The sequence below is a fragment of the Triticum urartu genome, chromosome 2 (assembly GCF_003073215.2).
Source record: "Triticum urartu cultivar G1812 chromosome 2, Tu2.1, whole genome shotgun sequence".
NCBI lineage: Eukaryota > Viridiplantae > Streptophyta > Magnoliopsida > Poales > Poaceae > Triticum > Triticum urartu.
In genome coordinates this window covers 700,766,762-700,793,291 of record NC_053023.1, presented here as the reverse complement: position 1 = coordinate 700,793,291, position 26,530 = coordinate 700,766,762, and the positions used below count along the sequence as shown (strand labels likewise).

At 42.7% G+C, this 26,530-nt stretch overlaps 1 protein-coding gene across 1 annotated transcript; it reads left to right on the top strand.

The window, feature by feature from the left end:
* Positions 1-13,132: 13,132 nt before the first annotated feature.
* LOC125539879 lies at positions 13,133-18,190 on the top strand. The gene is made up of 2 exons (XM_048703418.1): positions 13,133-13,803; positions 14,174-18,190. Exons 1-2 carry the CDS (start codon positions 13,205-13,207, stop codon positions 14,325-14,327), a joined length of 753 nt encoding a protein of 250 aa, XP_048559375.1. The 5' UTR covers positions 13,133-13,204; the 3' UTR covers positions 14,328-18,190.
* The last annotated feature ends 8,340 nt before the right edge of the window (positions 18,191-26,530 follow it).

Below are 26,530 nucleotides of genomic sequence, written 5' to 3'. Positions count from 1 at the left end.
GCTGAAATGATTAGACCTATCTTTTTGCGTATGCGTTAACTGATATGCTTAAAATGAATCCTTATGCTAAGTACATGAAAGATATTGTACTAATAAAAGAAAGATACCGGAAGCTGAAATTTCCACCATGCTTGCTAATTATACTTTTAAGGGTGGAATACCAAAGAAAATTGGAGATCCAGGTCAAACCCACTATACCATGCTCCATTAAAAGAAACTATGTTAAAACTGCTTTATGTGATCTTGGAGCCGGTGTTAGTGTTATGCCTCTCTCTTTATATCGTAGACTTGATTCTTGAATAAGTTGACACCTACTGAAATATCTTTGCAAATGGCTGATAAATCAACTGCTATACCTGTCGGTTTTGTGAGGATGTGCCTGTTGTGGTTGCAAACGTTACTATTACGGACTTTGTTATTCTTGATATTCCCGAGGACGATAGTATGTCTATTATTCTTGGAAGACCCTTTTTGAATACTGCAGGGGCTGTTATTGATTGCAACAAAGGCAATGTCACTTTTCATGTTAATGGTAATGAGCATACGGTACACTTTCCGAGGAAACAACCTCAAGCCACAGTATCAATTCTATTGGAAAAATTCAACAATTATTGGAGGTTTTGAATTTCCTCTTCCTACTGTCAAGAAGAAATATGATATTCTTATTGTTGGGGACATGTCATATCCCCGTTGAGGTAACCTAGTGTTATTCAAATTGAACTTTCGAAAGCCGTGCCCGCGGTTATGGGCAGATGGGAATTTGTTAACGTCCGGTTGTAGAAGACCTGAAGTTGACCATAATTAAAATGCATCAACCGCGTGTGTAACCGTGATGGTCTCTTCTCGGCGGAGTCCGGGAAGTGAACACGGTGTTGGAGTTATGCTTGACGTAGGTTGCTATAGGATCACTTCTTGATCATAGTTCTTCGTTCATGCTTTGCCTTCTCTTCTCGCTCTCATTTGCGTATGTTAGCCACCATATATGCTAGTCGCTTGCTGCAGCTCCACATCATACATTTTACCCTTACCCATAAGCTTAAATAGTCTTGATTGCGAGGGTGTGAGATTGCTGAGTCCCCGTGACTCATAGATACTTCCAAAACCAGTTTGCAGGTGCCGATGAGTCCATGCAGATGACGCAACCAAGCTCATGAGGAACTCGATGAAGATCTTGTCCTTTGTGTTGTTTCGTTCTAGTTGATCAGTGGTGGAGCCCAGTTGGGGTCGATCGGGGATCTGTGTAGCATTTGGGGTAGTCTTCTTTTATTTTGGCTCCGTAGTCGGGCCTTGATTGTATTTGGATGATGTAATGCTTTATTCATGTATTGTGTGAAGTGGCGATTGTAAGCCAACTATGTATCTCTTTCCCTTATGTCTTACATGGGTTGTGTGAAGATTACCTCACTTGCGACATTGCTTTCAATGCGGTTATGCCTCTAAGTCATGCTTAGACACGTGGGAGATCTTGCCACATCGAGGGTGTTACACCTAGCATTATTCAAAATTTCTCCGGTTTCATGTTATTCGAAATGAGTTTGTTAAGAAGACCTGATCAACCTTGTTAGTGGATTCCTTTTGATGACCATGAGATGGATGAAGTTAGAAAACACAACTCTCTGTACCCTCTTTTTACTTTCTGTTATTTAGATTAAATAAAGTAAAAATAGTATTTTATGTCTGTTTTCTGAATTATCCATGCAATAAAAAATACCCTAAAAATAAAAGTTCTCCAAATGCCCTGAAAATGAAATATAATTTTTTCTAGAATATTTGAGAATATCTGGCACTAAGAACACAGCAGGGGGAGCAACCACATGCCCACGAGGGTGGAGGGCGCGCCCCCCTACCTCATGGACCCCACGTGCCCTGGGCGCGCCCCTGCCTCGTGGGCCCATGGTGGCTCCCCTCCACTTATTCCAGCTACCACACACCTTCTTCCTCCCAAAAAAATCACCAACCAGCTCAAACCCGAGTTCTAGCTCATCTTGCTGCCATTTTCGATCTCCTTGCTCAAAGCTCCATCACAAAACTACTTTGGGGGATTGTTCTTTGGTATGTGACTCCTCCATGTCCAATTAGTTTTTGTTCTAGTGCTTTATTCATATGCAATTTTTTGCTGCTTAGGTGACCCTGTTCTTGAGCTTGCATGTCAAATTTATATGGTCAAAAGTAGTTTTAATGCATGATATTCTCTAGGCACTTGTGAGGAGTAGTTGCTATCATTGTTGAGTTTGGTTCACTTTTATTTTGAAGTTACTAAAATTTCAGAAATTTTTCATGAGAAGATAAGTGAAGAACAGAAGCCAAGTATAATCTCCTCGTCACCGGAGGTTCGGCCGTGTGAATGGCCTTGTGATGATTTCTTGAGAGCAGGGGATTTATGATGATTTCTATGAATTGGCTGAGAATGCAGGCCTCACCGCCTTCCTCCATGACCAACGCGAACAATATCTCTTACTCACCAATATCTTTGTGCAAAACTTTCATTTCCATGCTAGGAGCTCACCACCTACGGTGGAATTTTATTTATATGATGAGCATAAGGAGATGTCACTTCGTGATTTTTGTCGGGTTTGTTTGATACCTTTTGAGGGCGTAGAGGAACCACATCGTGACGTGGAAGGGTTTATTGATACAATTGCTGTAGGGGAAACGAGGAAAGTTTCCGATGCAAGAATTACTAGCATACATTTTCCTGTTTTACGTTACTTTCGCAATATTTGCTAGTAGATGCTTAATTGGTCGCGGAAACTGTGGCAACCTTAGTGCCCCTGATATTGTTATTTTGTGCCATGCCTTTTTCCGTGATGACACATTTAGTATGGGCGTATTGTTGCAAAGCGGTTAAATCTTAACCGTACTAAGGGCCCTTGGGAGGTATCTTCGCTCGCCTCGCTGCACACTTTAACATACCTATTAGGCATTATGAGAAGGAAGAGAAGTTGATGCCTCCTGTTTTTCTAGACTATAAGAGTATGGTAGCACATGATTTTATCGTTAAGAATAAGGAAAAGATGCTTAAGTACAAGCTGATATTTGATAAAAATCACCCTGAGACTATTACTTTGCTCTGCTCCTTCCTTGTTTGACTTATCTGCAGGCAAGTACCTTGTTCCGCCGGAGGCCATTCACGCCTACCGAAACCCCACACCAGCTACAGAGCCAGAGCCGGAACCACAATTTGATCCTCACCGGCAGTCTGTTTATCAGTGGAATCCGGAAGAGATCGCCAACCAGTGGCACCAGGGGGATTCTTCTCAGTACGACCCCAACTTACATTTGGATATCCCAGGCCAGCCGTGGCCATAGACCAACTTAGGCCAAAAGCCTAAGCTTGGGGGAGTACGTATTTCTCACCGACATTACATTCATGTTCACACACTCATTGCTAGTTGTCGGTGCTCATACTTTTTCATTGTATCATCCATGCTAGTTTATTTCCTTTTTATGCTTTCTTCTTGTGTGTTTAATAAACCTTAAGAAAAACAAAAATTAGTTGTAGCTTTTAGCTAGTTTACTTTCCATGCTGTTAGTAGTAGTAATTAAAAGAAACCCAAAAAGATTTCTCGTTCTTCTTTTGCTTGTTGGGAGCTTTCCCGTGTAAATAGTTTTGTTTCTTTTCTTTGGGGGTCGAGAGGAGAAGACCATAATGAAAATGTTGAGTGGCTCTCATATGCATTATTGTTGATCTAACAAAGAGCCCATATTACCTTGTCTTCTCTCTTGAATTGAATGCTTGCAGATTCCAGCTTAGTCCAATGCACATGCACTATTATTATTATCCACACTATTCGGTCATGCAAGTGAAAGGCAATAATGATGATTATATGATGAACTTATTGAGATGAGAAAAGCTGGTATGAACTCGACCTCTCTTGTTTTTGTAAATATGATTAGTTCATCGTTCCTGATTCAGCCTATTATGAATAACATGTTTGCAATGACAATTAGAGATTATAGTTGCTTATGCCATGCTTAATTAGCTAGGAGCTTATAATGGTTTACCTTGCGTGCCAACATGCTATTAAAATGGTTGTGATGTGGTATGATAGGGTGGTATCCTCTTTTGAACGATTCGAGTGGCTTGACTTGGCACATGTTCACGCATGTAGTTGAAACAAAATCAACATAGCCTCTACGATATTTATGTTCATGGTGCATTATATCCTACTCATGCTTGCATTCGGTGTTGATTAATTTTAATGCATGTTCATGACTGTGTCGCTCTCTAGCTGGTCGCTTCCCAGTCCTTTCTAGCCTTCACTTGTACTAAGAGGGAATATTGCTTGTGCATCCAATTCCATAAACCCCAAAGTTATTCCATATGAGTCCACCATACCTTCCTATATACAGTATCTACCTGCCGTTCCAAGTAAATTTGTATGTGCCAAACTCTAAACCTTCAAATAAACATTCAGTTTTGTATGCTCAAATAGCTCATGTATCAACTAGGGTTGTCTATATCCTCCATGCTAGGCGGGTTATTCTCAAGAGGAGTGGACTCTGCTCCTCACTCACGAGAAAATGGGTGGTCACCGGGATGCCCAGTCCCATGCTCAAATCAAATCAAAATAATTGCAAACAAAACTCCCCCGGGATTGTTGTTAGTTGGAGGCACCCGTTGTTTCGGGCAAGCCATGGATTGATGCTTGTTGGTGGTGGGGGAGTATAAACTTTACCATTCTTCTTGGGAACCGCCTATAATGTGTGTAGCATGGAAGATATCGAGATCTCTCAATTGTTATGTTGACAATGAAAGTATACCGCTCAAAATATTATTCATCTCTATTTCAAAATCGAGCTCTGGCACACTACAAATCCCTGCTTCCCTCTACGAAGGGCCTGTCTATTTACTTTTATGCCGAGTCATCATCCTCTTATTAAAAACACCAGTTGGAGAGAACCGCTATCATTTGCATCCATTATTGTTAGTTTACATTGAGTATGACTTGATGGGATCTCGTTTACCATGAATTACAATGTCTAGTCAGTCCTTGATCTTTAGAGGTGCTCTGCATTTATGTTTTGCGGTCTCAGAAAGGGCTAGCGAGATACCATCTTGTCATATCATATCATGATTATTTTGAGAAAGTGTTGTCTTCCGAGATTTGTTATTATTGCTTGCTAGCTGATTATGCCATTGATATGAGTAAACATGAGACCTAAATGTTATTGTGAATATGGTTAGTTCATAATCTTTGCTGAAAACCTGAATGCTAGCTTTACATATTTACAACAGCAAGAGCAAACAGAGTTTGTAAAAGTTTTTCTTTACCACTTCTAGTTTATCAACTGAATTGCTTGAGGACAAGCAAATGTTTAAGCTTAGGGGAGTTGATACGTCTCCGTCGTATCTACTTTTCCAAACACTTTTGCCCTTGTTTTGGACTCTAACTTGCATGATTTGAATAGAACTAACCCGGACTGACGCTATTTTCAGCAGAATTGCCATGGTGTTATTTTTGTGCAGAAATAAAAGTTCTCGGAATGACCTGAAAATCAACGGAGATTATTTTTGGAATATATAAAAAATACTAGAAGAAAGATCCACGTCAGGGGGCCCACACCCTGTCCACGAGGGTGGGGGGCGCGCCCTACCCCCTGGGTGCACCCTCCTGCCTCGTGGGCCCCCTGACGCTCCACCGACCTCAACCTTGACTCCATATATTCACTTTCGGAGAGAGAAAAATCAGAGAGAAGGATTCATCGCATTTTACGATACGGAGCGACCGCCAAGCCCTAAACTCTCTCGGGAGGGATGATCTAGAGTCCATTCGGGGCTCCGGAGAGGGGAATCCGTCGTGATCGTCATCATCAACCTTCCTCCATCACCAATTTCATGATGCTCACCGCCGTGCGTGAGTAATTCCATCATAGGCTTGCTGGACGATGATGGGTTGAGTGAGATTTATCATGTAATCGAGTTAGTTTTGTTAGGGTTTGATCCCTACTACCCACTATGTTCTGAGATTGATGTTGCTATGACTTTGCTATGCTTAATGCTTGTCACTAGGGCCCGAGTGCCATGATTTCAGAATCTGAACCTATTATGTTTTCATGAATATATGAGAGTTCTTGATCCTATCTTGCAAGTCTATAGTCACCTATTATGTGTTATGATCCGTTAACCCCGAAGTGACAATAATCGGGATACTTACCGGTGATGACCGTAGTTTGAGGAGTTCATGTATTCACTATGTGTTAATGCTTTGTTCCGGTACTCTATTAAAAGGAGGCCTTAATATCCCTTAGTTTCCTAAGGACCCCGCTGCCACGGGAGGGTAGGACAAATATGTCATGCAAGTTCTTTTCCATAAGCACGTATGACTATATTCGGAATACATGCCTACATTATATCAATGAACTGGAGCTAGTTCTGTGTCACCCTAGGTTATGACTATTACATGATGAACCACATCCGGCATAATTCTCCATCACCAAAAGTAGTTTTGATGCATGATATAGGCCCTAGGCACTTGTAGGAGTAGTTGCTATCAATATTATTAAGTTTGGTTTACTTTTATTTTGAAGTTACTAAAAATTTCAGAATTTTTCAGAAAATGATGAGGAGACTTTTGAGGGGCTCATCGAGCCAAAGCTCGAAGGAAAAGGCACCGAAGCCTAAGTATAATCTGCCTCGCACCGCGAAGGTTCGGGCGTGTGAATGGCCTTCCGATGATTCCTTGAGGGCAGCCGGGATTTATGAAGATTTTCATGAATTGGCTAAGAATGCAAGCCTCACCGCTTTCCTCCACGACCAATGCGATCAGTATCTCTTACTCACAAATATCTTTGTGCAAAACTTTCATTTCCATTCTAGGAGCTCACCACCTACGATGGAGTTTTATTTATATGATGAGCATAAGGAGATGTCACTTTATGATTTCTGTCGGTTTGTTTAATCCCTTTTGAGGGTAGGACAGAAGAACCACATCGCGATGATGTGGACGTGTTTATTGATACTATCACTATAGGGGAAACAAGGAAGGTTTCCGATGCACGAATCACTAGCATACATTTTCCTGTTTCACGTTATTTTGCATTATTTGCTAGTCGTTGTTTAATTGGTCACGGAAACTGTGGCAACCTTAGTATCCCTGATATTATTATTTTACTCCACGGTTTATACGGTGATAACTCTATTAGTATGGGCGGCATTATTGCTAAACGGTTAAGTCTGAACCGTACCAAGGGCCCCATCTTTGGAGGCATCTATGCTTCACGCCTAGCTGCACATTTTAACATACCTATTAGGCATTATGAGAAGGACGAAAAAGTGCTGCCTCCTGTTTATCTAGATTATAAAAGTATGGTGGCACATGATTTTATTGTCGAGAATAGGGAAGGAGAGCTTAAATATCAATTGTTCTTTAATAAACATCATCCTGAGACTATTACCCTGCCTGCTCCTTCTTTGTTTGATTTATCTGCAGGCCAGTACCTCATTCCGTTGAAGGCTATTCACGCCTACCGGAACCCTGCACCAGCCATGGAGCCAGAGCCGGAACCACAAGTTGATCCTTCATGACAGTCTAATTACCAGTGGGATCCGGAGATGATTGTTAGCCAGTGGCAATCGGAGTCTTCCTCTTCTTCTTCTCAGTACGACCGCAACTATTATTATGGGTATCCGCCAGGCCAGCCGTGGCCATAAACCAACTGAGGCCAAAAGCCTAAGCTTGGGGGAGTACGTATTTCTCACCGACAATACATTTATGTTCACACACTCATTGCTAGATGACGGTGCTCATACTTTTTCATTGTATCATCCATGCTAGTTTATTTTGCTTTTTATGCTTTCTTCTTGTGTGTTTAATAAACCTTAAGAAAAATCAGAAAAAAATTTATTAGTTGTAGCTTTTAATTAGTTTAATTTCCATGCTTGTAGTAGTAATTAAAAAGAAAACCCAAAAAGATTTCCTATTCTTCTTGTACTTGTTGGGAGCTCTCGCATGTAAATAGTTTCATTTCTTTTCTTTTCTTTTCTTTGGGGGTCGATAGGAGAAGACCATAATTAAATTGCTGAAGTGGCTCTTATATGCATTATTGTTGATCTGACAAAAGAGACCATATTGCCTTGTCTTCTCCTGTTTATTGAATGCTTGCAGATTCTAGCTTAGTCCAATGCACGCGCACTATTATTATTATTCACATCGTTCGGTCATGCAAATGAAAGGAAATTATGACGATATATGATGGACTGACTGAGATGAGAAAAGCTGGTATGAACTCGACCTCTTTTGTTTTTGTAAATATGATTAGTTCATCGTTCCTGATTCAGCCCATTATGAATAAACATGTTTGCAATGACAACTAGAGATCATATTTTCTTGTGCCATGCTTGATTAGCTAGGAGCTTATAATGGTTTACCTTGCGTGCCAACATGCTATTAAAATGGTTGTGATGTGGTATGATAGGGTGGTATCCTCCTCTGAATGATTGAAGTGACTTGACTTGGCGCATGTTCACGCATGTAGTTGAAACAAAATCAACATAGCCTTCACGATATTTATGTTCATGGTGGATTATATCCTACTCATGCTTGCATTCGGTGTTGATTAATTTTAATGCATGTTCATGATTGTTGTCGCTCTCTGGCTGGTCGCTTCCCAGTCTTTTGCTGGCCTTCACCTGTACTAAGCGGGAATACTGCTTGTGCATCCAATCCCTTAAACCCCAAAGTTATTCCACATGAGTCCACTACACCTGCCTATATACGGTATCTACCTGCCGTTCCAAGTAAATTTGTATGTGCCAAACTCTAAACCTTCAAATAAATATCCTATTTTGTATGCTCGAATAGATCATGTATCAACTAGGGCTGTATGTATCTTCCATGTTAGGCGGGTTATTCTCAAGAGGAGTGGACTCCGCTCCTCACTCACGAGATAAATGGCTGGTCACCGGGATGCCCAGACCCATGCTTTATGCAAACTAAATCAAAATAATTGCAAACAAAACTCCCCCTGGGACTCTTGTTAGTCGGAGGCACTCGTTGTTTCGAGCAAGCCATGGATTGATGCTTGTTGGTGGAAGGGGGAGTATGAACTTTACCATTCTGTTTGGGAACCGCCTATAATGTGTGTAGCATGGAAGATATCGTTCAAAACCGAGCTCTGGCACCTCTATAAATACCTGCTTCCCTCTGCGAAGGGCCTATCTATTTACTTTTATGCTGAGTCATCATCCTCTTATTAAAAAGCACCAGTTGGAGAGCACCGTTGTCATTTACATTCATTACTGTTAATTTACATTGAGTATGACTTGACTGGTTCTCTTTTACCATGAATTACAATGTCTAGTCGGTCCTTGGTCTTTAAAGGTGCTCTGCATTTATGTTTTGCGGTCTTAGAAAGGGCTAGCGAGATACCATCTTGTTATATCATATTATGATTGTTTTGAGAAAGTGTTGTCATCTGAGATTTATTATTATTGCTCGCTAGTTGACTATGCCATTGATATGGGTAAACTTGAGACCTAAGCGTTATTGTGAATGTGGTTAGTTATAATCTTTGCTGAAAACTTGAATGCTGGCTTTACATATTTACAACAATAAGAGCAAACAGAGTTTGTAAAAGTTTTTCTTTATCACTTTCAGTTTTTCAACTGAATTGCTTGAGGACAAGCAAAGGTTTAAGCTTGGGGGAGTTAATACGCCTCCGTCGTATCTACTTTTTCAAACACTTTTGCCCTTGTTTTGGACTCTAACTTGCATGATTTGAATGGAACTAACCCGGACTGACGCTATTTTCTGCAGAATTACCATGATGTTATTTATGTGCAGAAACAAACGTTCTCAGAATGACCTATAACTTCACGGGGCAACTTTTTGGAAAATATGAAAAATACCTGCAAAAGATGAAGGCCAGGGGGCCCACCACCTGTCCATGAGGGTGGGGGCACGCCTGCCCCCCTAGGGCGCGCCCCTACCTCATGGGCCCCTGATGCCTCTCCGACTGCAACTCCAACTCCATATATTGTGTTTCGGGGAGAAAAAAATCAGAGAGAAGGATTCATCACGTTTTACGATACGGAGCCGCCGCCAAGGCCTAAAACCTCTCGGGAGGGCTGATCTGGAGTCCGTTCGGGGCTCCAGAGAGGGGAATCCGTAGCCATCGTCATCATCAACCATCCTCCATCACCAATTTCATGATGCTCACTGCCGTGCGTGAGTAATTCCATCGTAGGCTTGCTGGACGGTGATGGGTTGGATGGGATCTATCATGTAATCGAGTTAGTTTTGTTAGGGTTTGATCCCTAGTATCCACTATGTTCTGAGATTGATGTTGCTATGACTTTTCTATGCTTAATGCTTGTCACTAGGGCCCGAGTGCCATGATTTCAGATCTGAACGTATTATGTTTTCACCAATATATGAGTGTTCTTGATCCTATCTTGCAAGTCTATAGTCACCTATTATGTGTTATGATCCGTTAACCCCGAAGTGACAATAATCGGGATACTTACCGGTGATGACCGTAGTTTGAGGAGTTCATGTATTCACTATGTGATAATACTTTGTTTCGGTACTCTATTAAAAGGAGGCCTTAATATCCCTTAGTTTCCGTAAGGACCCCGCTGCCACGGGAGGGTAGGACAAAAGATGTCATGCAAGTTCTTTTCCATAAGCACGTATGACTATATTCGGAATACATGCCTACATTATATCAATGAACTAGAGCTAGTTCTGTGTCACCCTAGGTTATGACTGTTACATGATGGACCGCATCCGGCATAATTCTCCATCATCGATCCATTTCCTACGAGCTTTCCATATATTGTTCTTCGCTTATTTACTTTTCCGTTGCTATTGCTATCATCACTACAAAATACCAAAAACACTACTTTTACTACTTTTACCTTTTGCTACCGTTACCACTACTATCATACTAGTTTGCTACTAAACTCTTTGCTGCAGATATTAAGTTTCCAGGTGTGGTTGAATTGACAACTCAGCTGCTAATACTTGAGAATATTCTTTGGCTCCCCTTGTGTCGAATCAATAAATTTGGGTTGAATACTATACCCTCGAAAACTGTTGCGATCCCCTATACTTGTGGGTTATCAACCTCTCCTTCACTAGGAGCCGCATCTCCTTCTACAACCATTTTTGGTCTGTTAAAAAAAGCAAACGAACAAATTAGTCAAAGGAACCATATGTATAAAAGAGAAAAATGAGGGAAAAATTGATATCAAAGTAATGCCATAATTTAAACACGTAATGTTGATTTTTCAAAGCACACCTACAAAACAAAACAAAATGTGTGCAACTTGATGCACTGTATGGCCAACAGGGCAGACACGAGTGTGCAACCAAAAAATCTGCATACACACTAACTAATCATGATTTAGACATCTGAGCCATAACTAAACTAGCCTCCAGCCATGCAACTACATAGCCCTTTCATGTACAACTGCATAAGTGTGACTAAGCCAACTAGGATATGTACTGCTTTGATTTTGCAAACTCGTATATGAACGCATACCCTTAACAACAGAGCACCCATGAGTGTGCAACCAAAAAACACACATACTGTTTGAACATGGTTTACACAGTGTATCCATCTGAGGCAATTGGTTAGCCATCACTGTGCAACTCCATAAGTTGGCTAGCCAATTGAGATATGTATATGTGTGATCCAACTACATTTGTGTTTTTGTGCAACTACGAGAACAAACTAGCCAACTGGTTACATATATGCATGCACTTATGAGAAAACAGAGAAACCACACGGATGTATTTTGAGAGGGTTGAGCAAAAACATCAGAACTATCCTCTCAGTACTCTTATGTACTCCCTTCCTTCTATTCCAACTCAAATCGCCGCTAAAAAAAAATCAAAAAATCGCCATGCCAGATCAGACGGTTTGGCCGGAGGCAACGTGCCGGAATACCTCGCTGAATCTGCGTGATATGGAGGTGAATCGCCATGAAACCCGTATCCCCTAGAACACGCCCCCTTGACTCCCCCTGACGAAACAGGAACTCCCCAAATCACCGGAGTTGACCAGGTAGTCACGGGCGACGCCTTTCACGAGCTACCTCGTACTCACTGGACATCCACTGGAAATCCTAGAACCCCTCTTCGGCGAGCCAATTACGGAAGATCCCGACCACGACAGGGGAAAAATGGAGAAGCAGAAGATGCGAGGCAAAAAAGGCGGGCGTACTGTACCTGCGCCGGCGACGAGATGCGGATCCCGCGCTCCCGCCCTTCGCCTCCAGCTGCAATCACGGCAGCGGTGGCCTATCCCTGCCAGATTTGGGGAAGAAATGAGACGAACATGGCTAGAAGAAAGGAAAATGGATAAGGGAAGGAGAAAGAGGCGTGGCTCACCCTTCATGCTATCCTGTGCGATGGGAACCGGCTGGACCTGGAAAGCGGTGCTTGCGGACGGGCCCAATCACGTGCACGTTCGGTCGCCTCCTGACCGGGTACCACCTGAGGCCGATGACCGCACGATCTGGGCTAATCGAGCGGCTCGTGCTCGACCGCTCGTTTCACCAAGATAGTGTGCGTGCACTCTGAAGTATTTAGGAATTCTTAATCATAGAAGTTACTTTATAATCTTGAATCTTAAGTCCAGATCAGTGTAACTGTAATTGTCATGAAGTATCAATAAAATTACAGGTGTTTCAAAAAAACATATGTGTGGTTCCTAAAAATAATAATATGTGCACACTCCACCGACCAATTTTATAGTTTTTCAAAGATAGCAACAGACGTCGCAATCTGCGTTCTCAAAAAGTTCGAATTCGTACCTCCCCGCGGGACCGCGTCTCGTAGGAAATCCAGAAACCTCCGGAGAAACACGCAAGCACGCATCTCGACCGATCGGCACCGTCGACGCACCAGATCAAATCAATCCACACCGCTCATCACTTGGCCACCGCCACGAGAAGAGTCAAACTCCCCACGTCGCGCTATCCCGTTCCGATCGGGACGTGCGTGCGTACGTCGGTTCCTCCCGCAGCGGCCGGAAGGAAAGGAAACTTCCCGGATACGCCGCCCGGGGCCCGGCCGAACCTTGCGCGGTAAGGAACCGACTCCGGCCACGTCTCCCCCGTCTCCGTCCCGCCCCCATATAAAATCCCCCCTCCCCTGGTCGACGTCCTCACAATCTTCTGATTTCAAAAACTTCCGGGCGCGCGTTGGCCGGCTCATCGATCGAACCTTCGTCGACGTGCGTACGTACTCGCGCCATGGCCGCCGCCGCCGCGTTGGGTGGCGTGGATGATCTCGACTTCGACTTGGGTTTTATGGACGGGTTCGAGTTCGACTTGCTGGACATGGACCTCACCGAGTTCTGCGGCGGCGACGGCGAGTGCTTGCTGCCCGCCGTGGCCGATAAGGAGGGCGGTTTCGGTTTGGATCCGGGTTCTCGTGATGGTGGCGACGGCGGGAGAGAGAGCTCGCCGGACTCCGTGGTGACGGACGACGGCGCGCCGCCGTCGGAGTCGCATGGGGATCGCGACGACGGCGGGATGTCGACCTACGCGAGCGAGCTGGAGAGGTTCCTCATGGAGGACGACGATGGCGGGGACGCCGGCGGGCCGCTCGATCTGAAGGAGCCTGCCGCGGACGACTACTTCTTGGGTGATCTCGACGGCCGTTACGCCGAGCCGGCGACTCCAGGGAAGGATCTCGTCCTCGACGACTACTTCTTGGGCGATCTCGTCTCGTACGACTACTTCTACGATCTTGCTGCTGCGGACGATGCTGCATCACCGGCGACGGAGGAGGAGGATGATTCTGCTCGCGAGGACGACTACTACGAAGCGACCTCGAGGAAGCGCGCAAGGTACGAATGAATTGAATCGAGTTTTCATTCATTCATTCATTCTGTGCTAATTGCAAGTTTAGATCTTTCATCTTCCTGGGCCATGGTAATCGGCAGAAATGGGAAAAACAACCTGTACATAATTGGCAGTAGATGAAGAAATTTCGTTTTACGAAAAAATTGATGTAGAAATTGACTCGAATATTGCACTATTATTACCTGCAGTTTGATCTTTCTTTTTTTCTGAAAGTGCTTGATCATCTTTGTCATGTGCGCTGCGTATATTGCACTATTATTACTTTTCCCCTTTCTTTACATACATGAGAAGGATTATTTGCAACGAATTTCAATTTGATGAAACTTGTTGCTATTATTTCCGGTGCTGCCTCAGGCAGAGGAAGGGCGCCGCTGCGGTGTCACGCGAAGCAGAGCTCCGGGGAGCGCCGGTGATGCATGGCATCTCGTCGATCTCGACTGGAATCGGGTGCCGGCCCCTTGGTCACCATTGGCTGCATCCCTGCACCACAGTGTGCCTGTTGGCCTGATCGATCATCGATCAACCTGCAGTTACGGTCCGTCTGGGAGAAAGATCGCGACGGCGCCTGCCTCAGGTATTCGAACCGGTAGGTGAAAATTTCAGAGGAACACCTGCATTTCCCTGCGTTCTTCTATGATATTTTCTGCCTTACGCACCAACCCTGCCATTGGACGACTAAAGTCATGGGACGAACCAGGGACTCGGCACAGACTCCTCTGTTCGGAGTAGAAAATTTTGGTAGCAACTCTCGAACAACACGTTTTCAAAAGGAAAAGAAAGCTCGTTTTCTAATGCGCTAGTACACCTAATACTCCCCTTCTCGTACACACACATCCTGTACACGTTCCGTATACCGGTAGCACAATTCGTTGACTATCTGCCTAATACAGGACCCATCTCATACACATTCCGTATACCGGTAGCATTCCGTATGCCTAATGCTTGATACTTAGTTTCTACCACTACCAGTAAAGAGCTTGGTGGTTGATGTACGTTTGAAGTACAAGAAGAAACCTTTTACTAGGTAGAGAATGTTAATTTTTTGTTCTCGACCGTCCAGAATTTTTTTTCTCTGAAAATCCAGTGAGCACCACCAATCGTCCAGGCTTGTGCTTATTCAGTGTGGGCCGCATATAATCTTAATCGTCCAGGCTTGTGCTTATCGGTTGTTGTAGGTTTAGAAGTACAAGAAACCTTTTTTGTTTCTACGCATCATCGTCAAGCCTTCTTTTAGCACCTTCAACCGTCCAGGCTTGTGTTTGTTCAGTGCGGGCAGCATATAATCTTGCTCATGCTGTTCGTTCTTTGGGTAGAGAGAAGCTTCAATGGTTGTGGCCCTTGTGGCCCTGTGCAGTCCATCCATGAAAAAAACTGGAAGCGACTGTGGTCTGATCTATGTCAGACTTGAGGAACCACTGGTGCTCAGCTGCAGCAACGAGCGTTTTTCCCTCTAGTTACGAAGGCTGCGTCGTGATGAACTAGTGGAACGCAGTTTCCTGTATTGTCAGTTTATACCAAGCAAGATTGGAAGGTATGACTTTGAAAACAAGGTCAGTCTGAACACAGTTTCCTTCATTGCCAGTTTCCTTCAGAATTAAGCAGTGGCAGTGGCAGTGGCTGTGGCTGTGCATGTGGCTGTTACATTCCTATGGTCTGTGTCGTGTGATGTGTGAATGATCACAACACTCTTTGAAGCCTAGATCTTCTATCTATTAAGTCCGAGATCCCATCCTCTGTTCCAGTATCCATGGACTCCACCACCGTATGGGTGATGCAGGCATGAACTTGAGTCTCTAGAATTTTTCTCCTTCACATTATCTGTTCAATCGAGTGCTGCGATTCATGCTAAAATCTCTAGCAAGCGACTCGTGTGTAGGCTTTTATTCCAGGTTTCTTTTCGCCTACCTACCTTTCCCAATTCAGGGTTTAGTAAACAATTGGAGCTTTTTTCCTCTATTAGATTTTGCAGTTAGCAATGGGAGCAATGAAAAGTTTATTTTAGTAAACAATTGGTTTCTGGTAAACAAAATCTTCAATTGCAAAAGCTCGGCGAATGAACATAACCACAAACGTTTTAGAGAAATCAAAATATATTTTACTTACATTTTTTGAAGCTATATATTTTACTTAGATTGAAAAAAGGATCTTCTTATGTATCAACAAATAACATACTATTAGTGATATTTGACGGTCTCGACTTGTGTATCTCCTAATTAACATAGCATTTTGCACAAAGTAACTTTAACTTAATCATGCATTAATCATACACGCAAATGCGCACGATCAAGATCAAAGACTCACGAAAAGATATCATAACACAACTCTAGACACAAATTCAAACATAAAGATTTATATTACAAGCCAGGGCCACAAAGGCTTAAGTCAGTGGAAGCAACAATATATGAGTAGAGACATAGGATAAACAAGTCTAGCTTAAGAAGGCTAGCAAAACAATGATACTAGATCGAAAAGGCGCAGGCCTCCTGCCTGGGGTCCCCCAACTATTCCTGGTCATCGGTGGTCTCTAGGTAGTAGTAGGCTCCGTCGGTGTAGTAGTAGTCATTGGCGGGATCAGCTGGCTCCTGGACTCCATCATCTGATCGCAGCAATCGGGTAGAGGCGTAAAGAGGTAGCAAAGCAATTGGGTATTGAGTATGCATCATATCTATACTAAGTATGCATCGGTATCAAAGGAATGTGCATCTTTGGACTATACTGCAAAAATGCCAGAACAGAAGGGAAGACCAGCGTCTTGCAGCATTAGAAGAGTGCATATTTGCATATCATAAAGTCAAAAGTATATTTTAGTAACGCCAAGAGATCCTTCCTCCCTACGAGAAAGCGATCCCGGAGCTATCATATCCATTTAGTAGATCGGGATACAACTCCGAGCGTCGGTTACCGTGGATATGGCTAGTCGAATAGATTACTTCCTTGCAGGGGTGCACCAACTTACTAAACACGATCGATTAACTCCGACTAGACACACTTTTTCGGGTCATGTCCAGCCTCGGCTGATCAACACACCGTAGTCCTACCTAGGCTCAACAGAGAGGTCAACATGCCTGTCTACATCCTAAGCGCTAAGGGGTCTTGGGCCCATCACCCTTTGCACTCCTGCGCGCTCGGCCTGGAGCAGACCCACCCCTTAATACAAGCGCAAGTGGTTCCCATCCAATCGGGCGCGCGCCACTCAATTGCTGACGTCCGAAGAGCTTTTAGAGAATCGTACGACACCGAGTGCCCATACTTATTCCCACATGGTAGTTAGTGCGAAAAGGCTAGAGGCCTACTCAGATCACATATCCAAACCCGTTAGTGTCTTGGGAACGCGCGGAGACGATCCGTGATCTTGTCGCCCGTCTCGAGGACTTACGGCAAGGGTCAGCCCTGTGACACCCCGATAGTTAAGCTACAATAACCCCTATTAATGATGCCAGGTCATCATAATTAAAATTTTGCTAAATCTTACTCGTTTCAAGGTAAATTCAAATGACAAGTCAAATTATAGTTTCTTAAAACAGTAAAGCAAAAATGTTCGTATTATTCTATAATTTCCCCTGATCAATTGTCATGTTGAAACAAACTTCATTTGACTCACAAATAAATTTGTAGTAATTTAACAAATGGTCCAACAACAAGTAAAACGACCTTTTCAAAATAAACAATTATTTGTTTAACTCAAATTGCCTCCAAACCTTGTGAGCATGCTAAAAAATAATGCCTAGTATTTATGTGCCTAATACCATATTTAACAAAAGTCAATGGGTAGCAAATGTTAATACAAAACAGTGGAGATAGAATAAGAAAAAAAAGAAAACAAAAGGAAAAAGTGCTAGCTAATACTGTACTAGTGGGCTCTATGTGCAACAGTGCTATGGCCCAGCCCAATGGGGTTCATCCCCTTCTTCTGTACAGGACAAAGGGCGTGGCGGCCATCCACCGGCTCCATAGCCAGCAGGGTGCACGCGCCGTCCATCCACTACCTCCCCGCCGTCTACAAGACCATCTCGACACCTAGACGAACCCTAGTCGTCCACTCCTTCCCCCTCGCGACGTTCTCTTCCTCCGCGCACACACCTGAACCACCACCGCCATGGCTGTCGTCATTCACGCGCTCCCCACCATCCTCGAAGCCTGAGGTCGCCCCCCTGGACTTCGTCGTCGCCCGCTACTTCCTCTACTGCCTCCTGTTGAAGCTTGGCGCCACTACATCGCCTGCATCGAGTCATCTTCCACCTCCGCCGCTGATACGTCTCCGTCGTATCTATTTTTCCAAACACTTTTGACCTTATTTTGGACTCTAACTTGCATGATTTGAATGGAACTAATCTGGACTGACGCTGTTTTCAGCAGAATTACCATGGTGTTATTTATGTGCAGAAACAAAAGTTCTCGGAATGACCTGAAACTTCACGGAACAACTTTTTAGAAAATATAAAAAATCCTTGCAAAAGATGAAGGCCATGGGGCCCACCACGTGTCCACGAGGGTGGGGGGCGTGCCCCCTACCTTATGGGCCCCCTGGAGCTCCTCCGAACTCAACTCCAACTCTATATATTTGGTTTCGGGGAGAAAAAAAAATCAGAGAGAATAATTCATCGCATTTTACGATGCAGAGCCGCCGTCAAGCCCTAAAAACCTCTCGGGAGGGCTGATCTGGAGTCCGTTTGGGGCTCCAGAGAGGGGAATCCGTTGCCATCGTCATCATCAACCATCCTTCATCACCAATTTCATGATGCTCACCGCCGTGCGTGAGTAATTCCATCGTAGGCTTGCTGGACGGTGATGGGTTGGATGGGATCTATCATGTAATCGAGTTAGTTTTGTTAGGGCTTGTCATTAGGGCCCGAGTGCCATGATTTCAGATCTGAACCTATTATGTTTTGATCAATATATGAGAGCTCTTGATCCTATCTTGCAAGTCTATAGTCACCTATTATGTGTTATGATCCGTTAATCCCGAAGTGACAATAATCGGGATACTTACCGGTGATGACTGTAGTTTGAGGAGTTCATGTATTCACTATGTGTTAATGCTTTGTTCTGGTACTCTATTAAAAGGAGGCCTTAATATCACTTAGTTTCCGTAAGGACCCCGCTGCCACGGTAGGGTAGGACAAAAGATGTCATGCAAGTTCTTTTCCATAAGCACGTATTACTATATTCGGAATACATGCCTACATTACATTGATCAACTGGAGCTAGTTCTGTGTCACCCCAGGTTATAATTGTTACATGATGAACCGCATCCGGCATAATTCTCCATCACCGATCCATTGCCTACGAGCTTTCCATATATTGTTCTTCGCTTATTTACTTTTCCGTTGCTATTGCTATTATCACTACAAAATACCAAAAACACTACTTTTACTACTGTTACCTTTTGCTACCGTTACCACTACTATCATATTACTTTGCTACTAAACACTTTGCTACAGATACTAAGTTTCCAGGTGTGGTTGAATTGACAACTTAGTTGTTAATACTTGAGAATATTCTTTGGCTCACCTTGTGTCGAATCAATAAATTTGGGTTGAATACTCTACCCTCGAAAACTGTTGCAATTCCCTATACTTGTGGGTTATCAAGACTATTTTCTGGCGCCGTTGCTGAGGAGCATAGCTCTATTCTTTGAGTCACTTGGGATTTATATCTGCTTATCATTATGAAGAACTTGAAAGATCCAAGAACTAAGATTTATCCCTCAACTACGAGGGGAGGTAAGGAACTGACATCTAGCTCTGCACTTGATTCACCTTCTGTTTTGAGTAAGCTCGCAACACCTAAACCTGCTTCTGCTATTCGTTCTAATATGTCGCATGTTATTGATGATGCCACTTCTGCTATACATGATACTTATGATGAAACTACTTCTATGCTTGATACTACTGTGCCATTTGGTGAATTTCTTGATGAACAACTTGCTAGGGCTAGAGAGAATGAAAATATTGAATCTGATAATACTGATGAAAGTGATGATGAAGACTTGCTTGGTATTCCTAAGGGTTATCTTTTTGATAAAGAAGCTTCTTTAGATATTTTAGCTTGCAAAGATAGATACGAACTCAAGAGGTTATTAGCTAAATGGAATCAGCAATCTCTTAATGCTAGAATGAAAACTGACCCTGCTTTTGCTACTTCACCTATCTGTGTTATTGATAAGGATTATGAATTCTCTGCTGATCCTGATATAATTACTTTGGTTGAATCTGATCCTTTTCATGGCTATGAATCTGAAACTGTTGTGGCACATCTTACTAAATTAAATGATATTGCCACCCTGTTCACTACTGATGAGAGAACTCGTTACTTTTATATCCTTAAAATATTTCCGTTCTCATTAAAGGGTGATGCTAAGATATAGTTTAATTCTCTTGATCCTGGTTGTGTGGGTAGTCCCAAGGATATGATTTATTACTTCTCTGCTAAATATTTCCCTGCTCATAAGAAACAAACTGCTTTAAGGCATATATATAATTTTGTGCAAATTGAAGAAGAGAGTCTCCCACAAGCTTCGGGGAGGCTTCTCAAATTACTCAATGCTTTGCCTGATCATCCTCTTAAGAAAAATGAAATACTTGATATCTTTTATAATGGACTACCTGATGCCTCCAGAGATTACCTGGATAGTCGTGCTGGTTTTGTTTTCAGGGAGAGAACACCGGATGAAGCTGAAATTCTATTGAATAATATGTTGACAAATGAAAATAATTGGACACCTCCGGAGCCAATTCCCGAGCCTATTCCTAAACCAACTCCGAAGAAGAGGGGTATTCTATTTCGCAGTCCTGAAGATATGCAAGAGGCAAAGAAATATATGAAAGAAAAAGGTATTAAAGCTGAAGATGTTAAGAATTTACCTCCTATTAAAGAAATACATTGTCTTGATAACCCACACAGGTAGTAAAGGTAAATTTTCTCTATAGATATGATAAAGCTGAAATCCCATTTACTAAGTTTGCTAGCCTATGCTTAGATGAGTTTGATAAATTTATGGCTAAGCAAGAAGATTTTAATGCTTATTTTGGTAGACAATTGAAATACAATTCAAATATGCTTGAACACTTGGGTGATTATATGGCTAATGTTAAAGGTGAACTTAAACTTATTAGTAAACATGCTTCTATGGTTACCACTCAAGTAGAACAAGTACTTAAAGCTCAAAATGATTTGCTCAATGAATTGAATAGTAAGAATAATGATAATACTGTTAGAGTTATGACTAGAGGTGGTAGAATGACTTAGGAACCTTTATATCCTGAAGGCCACCCTAAGAGAATTGAGCAAGATTCTCAGAGAAATAATATAGATGCACCTAGTCCTTCTAAAAGGAAGAAAAAGAAAAATGATAGGACTTTCATGCTTCTAGTGAACCTATCATTACACAAAAATACACTTCCGTGATGATACGTGTTTGTCACAGTAGGTCGCGTTTTCTGTCATGCATGTACATCCATGACAAATTTATGACAGAATCAAGATAGTGGTACCTGTGCTGTCGTAGAACTGTTCCATGACATTGCCAAAATTATCATCACGGAAGTGTCCACTTCCATGATGATAAATCGCGCGTCACAGAAGTGCTTTCGTCAAGGGTGACCGACACGTGGCATCCACCATAACGGAACACCGTTAAGCTATCGGGTCAGATTTTGGATCCGATAACCCGTTAACAGCCACGACCAATGCCGATTTTCCACGTGTAAAATTCTCATTGGCTGACGGATCCACGCGTCAGCTCCGCGTTGGCATAGGTGTCACTCATCCAACGGTCGAGATGGTCCTATGATATGTTGACAGATGGACCGGCCCAAAAGTGGCCCACAAAGTTTAAATGGGCCGGCCCAACCAAATGCCCATAATATTTAGTGGACCATAATGGGACGGCCCAGCTAAAGGCCCACAAAATTTAGCGGACCATAATGGGCTGGACCAGCTAAAGGCCCACACGATTTTGCAGACCATAATGGGCCGGCCTAGCTAAAGGCTCACAAGATTTTGCGGACCACAATGGGCCGGCCCAGCTAAAGGCCCACAAGATTCTGCAGACCATAATGGGCCGGCCCAACTAAAGGCCCAACATTCTCTGTCAAATCGGCCCGTCAACGGCCTGTCCTAAACTTGTCATCAATGCGGCCCATGGTCACTTCTGGCTCGTTAACAGTCCGCTAAGTAATTGGGCCGAATTACGGCCCGGTGTATTTCTGACCTGTTAAAGGTCCGGCTTCATTTGGGGCCATTTATAGGCCATCAAAACTTTCGGCCCATAAACGACCGTGAAGGATTTGGGTCATATTCGGCCATGTCTGACATTCGGCCTATTAGAGGCCCACTATAGCTTTGGGCCACTTTTGGCCTGTTGTCATTTTCGGCCTGTTAACGCCGGGCGTAAACCATGGGCCATATGTGGCCCAACGTCATATCGGGCCCATTAACGACCCATATAAAAATGATGATAATCTAGCCCGACCGAAGTTCCGGCCTGCTAAAGGCTCATGTATTAGGTCGACGCATTTATGGCCCGTTCGAATTTCGGCCTGTCAAAGATCCGCATCGTAAATGGGCCACCATTTCGGCCTGCTAAATCCAGTGGGTTATTTGGCACAATCAGGGCCCAATCTCACTTTCGGTCTATTAAAGGCCCATATTTTTTATGGGCTCGAGATATTTACACCTGTAAATGGCCTATTTTTACTGAGGGCCCAAATTATGTTTAGGCCTGTTAAAGGCCCACTATGGGCACAGGCCTACTAGAAAAATATGAAAGCTTATGCTGATTTAGGCCCAGATATTTTTAGTGGGCTACATGCCAATTTCGGCCCGTAATCATTTTTAGCCCAATTGGAATGGGCCCGACAAATGTTGGCATGTTGGGCTCCTACGAAGCTTTCGGCCGAATACATTACTAAGATAAACCTACACTATACAAAAATAGCGTCGTAATTACTACAGCCTGAGGCAATATCATAAATGTTGTATCACAACAAAATAAATTCCAACCATACAACAAAAGGCCTGTTGGCATAAAGTTTACAGTCCTTCCAGATTAAAGCATCATCAGATGTATAGAAGCACATATCATTTGACCTGAGTGCTAAGGTTTCAGGTTGTAGAATCTGATGGAGCAGCACGATCTCCACCTTTTTTTCTGCCATTGCTCTTGAACAACGAAGCGAATGTCTGATAGTCTGGTTTCAAAACCATTCATATCTTGACGACATTTCTCAATCACTATTCTTGTTTCCGAAACAACGTCCATTAGGGATTGGACTTGTGTCTGGAGCACAGATATATCACTCTGTCTAGCAGGAAGATTTTGTTCAGTAGGCGATTCAGACGAGGTTACCTTGACAACCAACCCGGAATTACGCAAGGTGCTTTTTGCACTGTTAGTGGAGAGATACTGACGCACTGCAGCAAGAGGTGACATTGTGCCTGTAGTAGCCTCGTCACCTTCAGGTGGTTGTGGCTGTTCAATCATTTATTCGATAGCTTCCTGAAAGTTTGAACTTGTAGATTAGTGTACCAGATAAGTTACTAATGAGACAAAAACAAAGTAGGTTAAACATTTATACATAACTTATTTTGGTGAACTACTGTAATACATTAGCATGTATTGTAGTGCCAACTACATAATAAAATCACTTTCGGAACATATGTCCATGTAGCATGCCTACTGTATTGTCTATTTCCTCACATTCGTTGACATATAATGATAAAGAGACATGGTTTAAAGTAGGATGAACATAGTATGACATCATTCATATCATGGGCAAACATATATAAAACAAACAGGCTATTTTATCATTGTGTGCGCACGCGAACATAACAACTAGATTACAGATCAAGACCAAAAGAATATCCTTCATCTCTTTTAAACCATGTAAGGTGAAATGATACGTTAAGACAACTGTGAATAAATGTGAACAACGTAACTGACATTGGCTGCAAACCAAGTAGTTAAATGAATACATCACAATACCAATTAGTTCAAGGCAGGAGGAGTAAAAGGACTTACAACATCGGCTTGAACTGGTATGCTCATGCCCTTCATCTTGCTGGTGTGGCAATCCTTAAAGATTTGCACTGCATTCGGTTCAGGTTCTTTTTGGTCCGCATGGGCTTTCCTCTGTATTTGGAACAAGTCAATATAGATACGATAATATGGCACAAAAAAGAAGGAAGTAGCAGCTATTTACAAGAGCCTCGCAGTGTGCAATATAGCTATGAGATCCTGTTGTCTGTTGGAATTTCACTTTAGAACGGTTGGTTTTGTTCTTCAAACAGTTAGCCTAGAAGAAGATACACTTGTAAGGCACATACATAAATACAAGTTCAATATGTGGTCTGATCAAATACATATAGCCTACCTGATACTTTGGATCAGACCAGTGTTTAACGAGGGATGTCCAGTCTTCATTTGTAATATATTCCATTGGAGATGTTTGGGCGATTTCATTGTTAGCCTTGCCTTCAAAGTGAGATTTTCTAAGGTGGTACCAATACTGTCGCAGAGCAGACTGAAAAACATGAGTGCATGCTTGTTTAGTTGCATCATCTTTTGGATCCAACTTGAACCTCATCTGTTGAAAAAAGAATGTGAGTCTTACTAGGAGGAAGCTAGAAAGTATGGAACAGAGCAAGACAATATTACTAATTGCGATGAATAACATTACTTACGGATAAATCGTCAAGGAAGGTGTTAAACTGGGTATTGTCTTTCTCATTCCTGTACTGGATCCACGTTGGGAGGATACATGCATGACACCTAACGGCAACGGCTGCCTATGATACTAACTTGGCTGACTCTGTAGCATCACGTGGCCTTTTTAAACCCGCCTCAAAATGGATCTCCATTCTTCCTCCTTTAGATTTTGTTAATCTGTCAAGCATTATCCCTGATGTCTGTTTCCGCTTGCGCCGTGGTGCTAGTTCAACAACGAATATGGAAAGTGTTAGTGTACATCAAATTGTGTGAGTACATATAAAGGAGCATGCAACTGCAACTTGACTCGGTCAGGTACCGTCTTGGTGTTGATGCTCATGAGGTTCATCTGATCTTGCCAAGTCCTGTTGTGTCAGCAGTGCTTCAGAAGTAGTGTTAGGTGTGAAGGCAGCTTGGGAACTGGCCAGTTCCGGAGCAAACGAACGAGTAACTGGTTGAGATGCTGGTACAGTTGAAGCAGATGCTGCAGCTGGTGGAGCAGGTGATACTGTGTTTGTAGATTTAGCCGGTGGACTTGGACCTTCTACTGCACTATAAGTACCAGCAGAATCTCGACGGCAGAACCTTTTCCATTTCACCCGACGAGTAACAACACTCTCTACTATATTATTTTCCTTGCTCTTTTTTGACTTTGCCATGTCAAGCTCTACCCACAACACAAAAGAATAAAATCACTCTTCAGAACTCATTGATGCATGATACAGACAAGCAATACTTTGATGTAAGACAACCGTATGAGGATGGAATATGTAAGAAAAACAGGACGGCATGACATATTCACAGCTACGATGTGCAAACTAAGCAGAAGGATTTTCAAGAAAATAGAAGTAATGCAAGCTAGACACCATATGAAAGATGCAACCAATATTACTCTGCCAAGTTAAAAGTGTCTTGTCATAAGTGGCAATTCGAAAAATTAGAAGCAGTACAACATAGAAATCAATGCAAGATGCAACCACTATCAAACTGCCATGTTAAAAGCGTCCAATCATGAGCGACTGATGCGGGATACACAACAATAGTACTTTGATGTAAGAACATGGTATGATAGATAGATGCAGTGTATTCTAGACACAGAAAGCCATGTCATATGCACATGTATAAAGTATAAACTCAGCAGGTGCAATTTAATCAAAATAGAAGAAATACAGGCTATACAACATATGCAACATGAAACCAATTATCACACTGTCAACTTAGAGAAAGCACCTGCGATGGTGGAGTACGGGAGATGAACTCATCATGTAGACTTGGGACTTCAACTTCATTAGCAGTAGCAGTGGCAAATCTAGAGAGTCTCTGTTTGCGTCGGTGCGGAGGACCACCAACATCCCCTAACTTACTCTTTTCCTTCCTATTTTTTGATATTGCCTTATGAAGTCAAAACCACAAGAAGATGAATAAAACTAGCTCTGCATAACTGGTTGATGCATGATACAGACGAACACTACTTTGATGTAAGGCAAGCGCAGGACCGGAGGATGGAATATATACAAAAAAGACAGTGTTTCATATTCACACATACGATAGGAGGATGGAATATGTATGAAAAAACAGTAAGCGGAAGGCATTTCAACAAAATTAGAAGAAATGAAAGCTAGGCATCATATGAACATGCAACCAATATCACTCTATCAGGTAAAAAGTGTCTCGTCGTAAGTGCCATTTCAAGAAATTAGAAGCAGTACAAGCTAGAAGACAATGCAAGATGCAACCTACATCACAGTCCCAAGTTAAATGTGTCTTATGGGTAAGTGATCGTTGCAGGTATAAGTTGTAAGCTACGCAGATGCAATTCAACACAATCAGAAGCAATACAAACTAGACATCATACGGAAAACGCAACCACGTATAACAGGTCCAAGTAAGAGCAAGCACCTGTGATGCTGGAGTAGGGGAGATGTGCTCATCATGTACATGTATGTTCTAGAAACAGGAACACGTGTCATATTCACAGGCATTATGTGTAAAGTAAGCAGATG

Bases quoted from the DNA above. Each gene is read 5' to 3' on its own strand.
- LOC125539879 (XM_048703418.1), top strand. From the start codon at position 13,205: ATGGCCGCCGCCGCCGCGTTGGGTGGCGTGGATGATCTCGACTTCGAC. The intron at 13,804-14,173 runs GTACGAATGAAT...GTGCTGCCTCAG, and splicing joins ACCTCGAGGAAGCGCGCAAG to GCAGAGGAAGGGCGCCGCTG.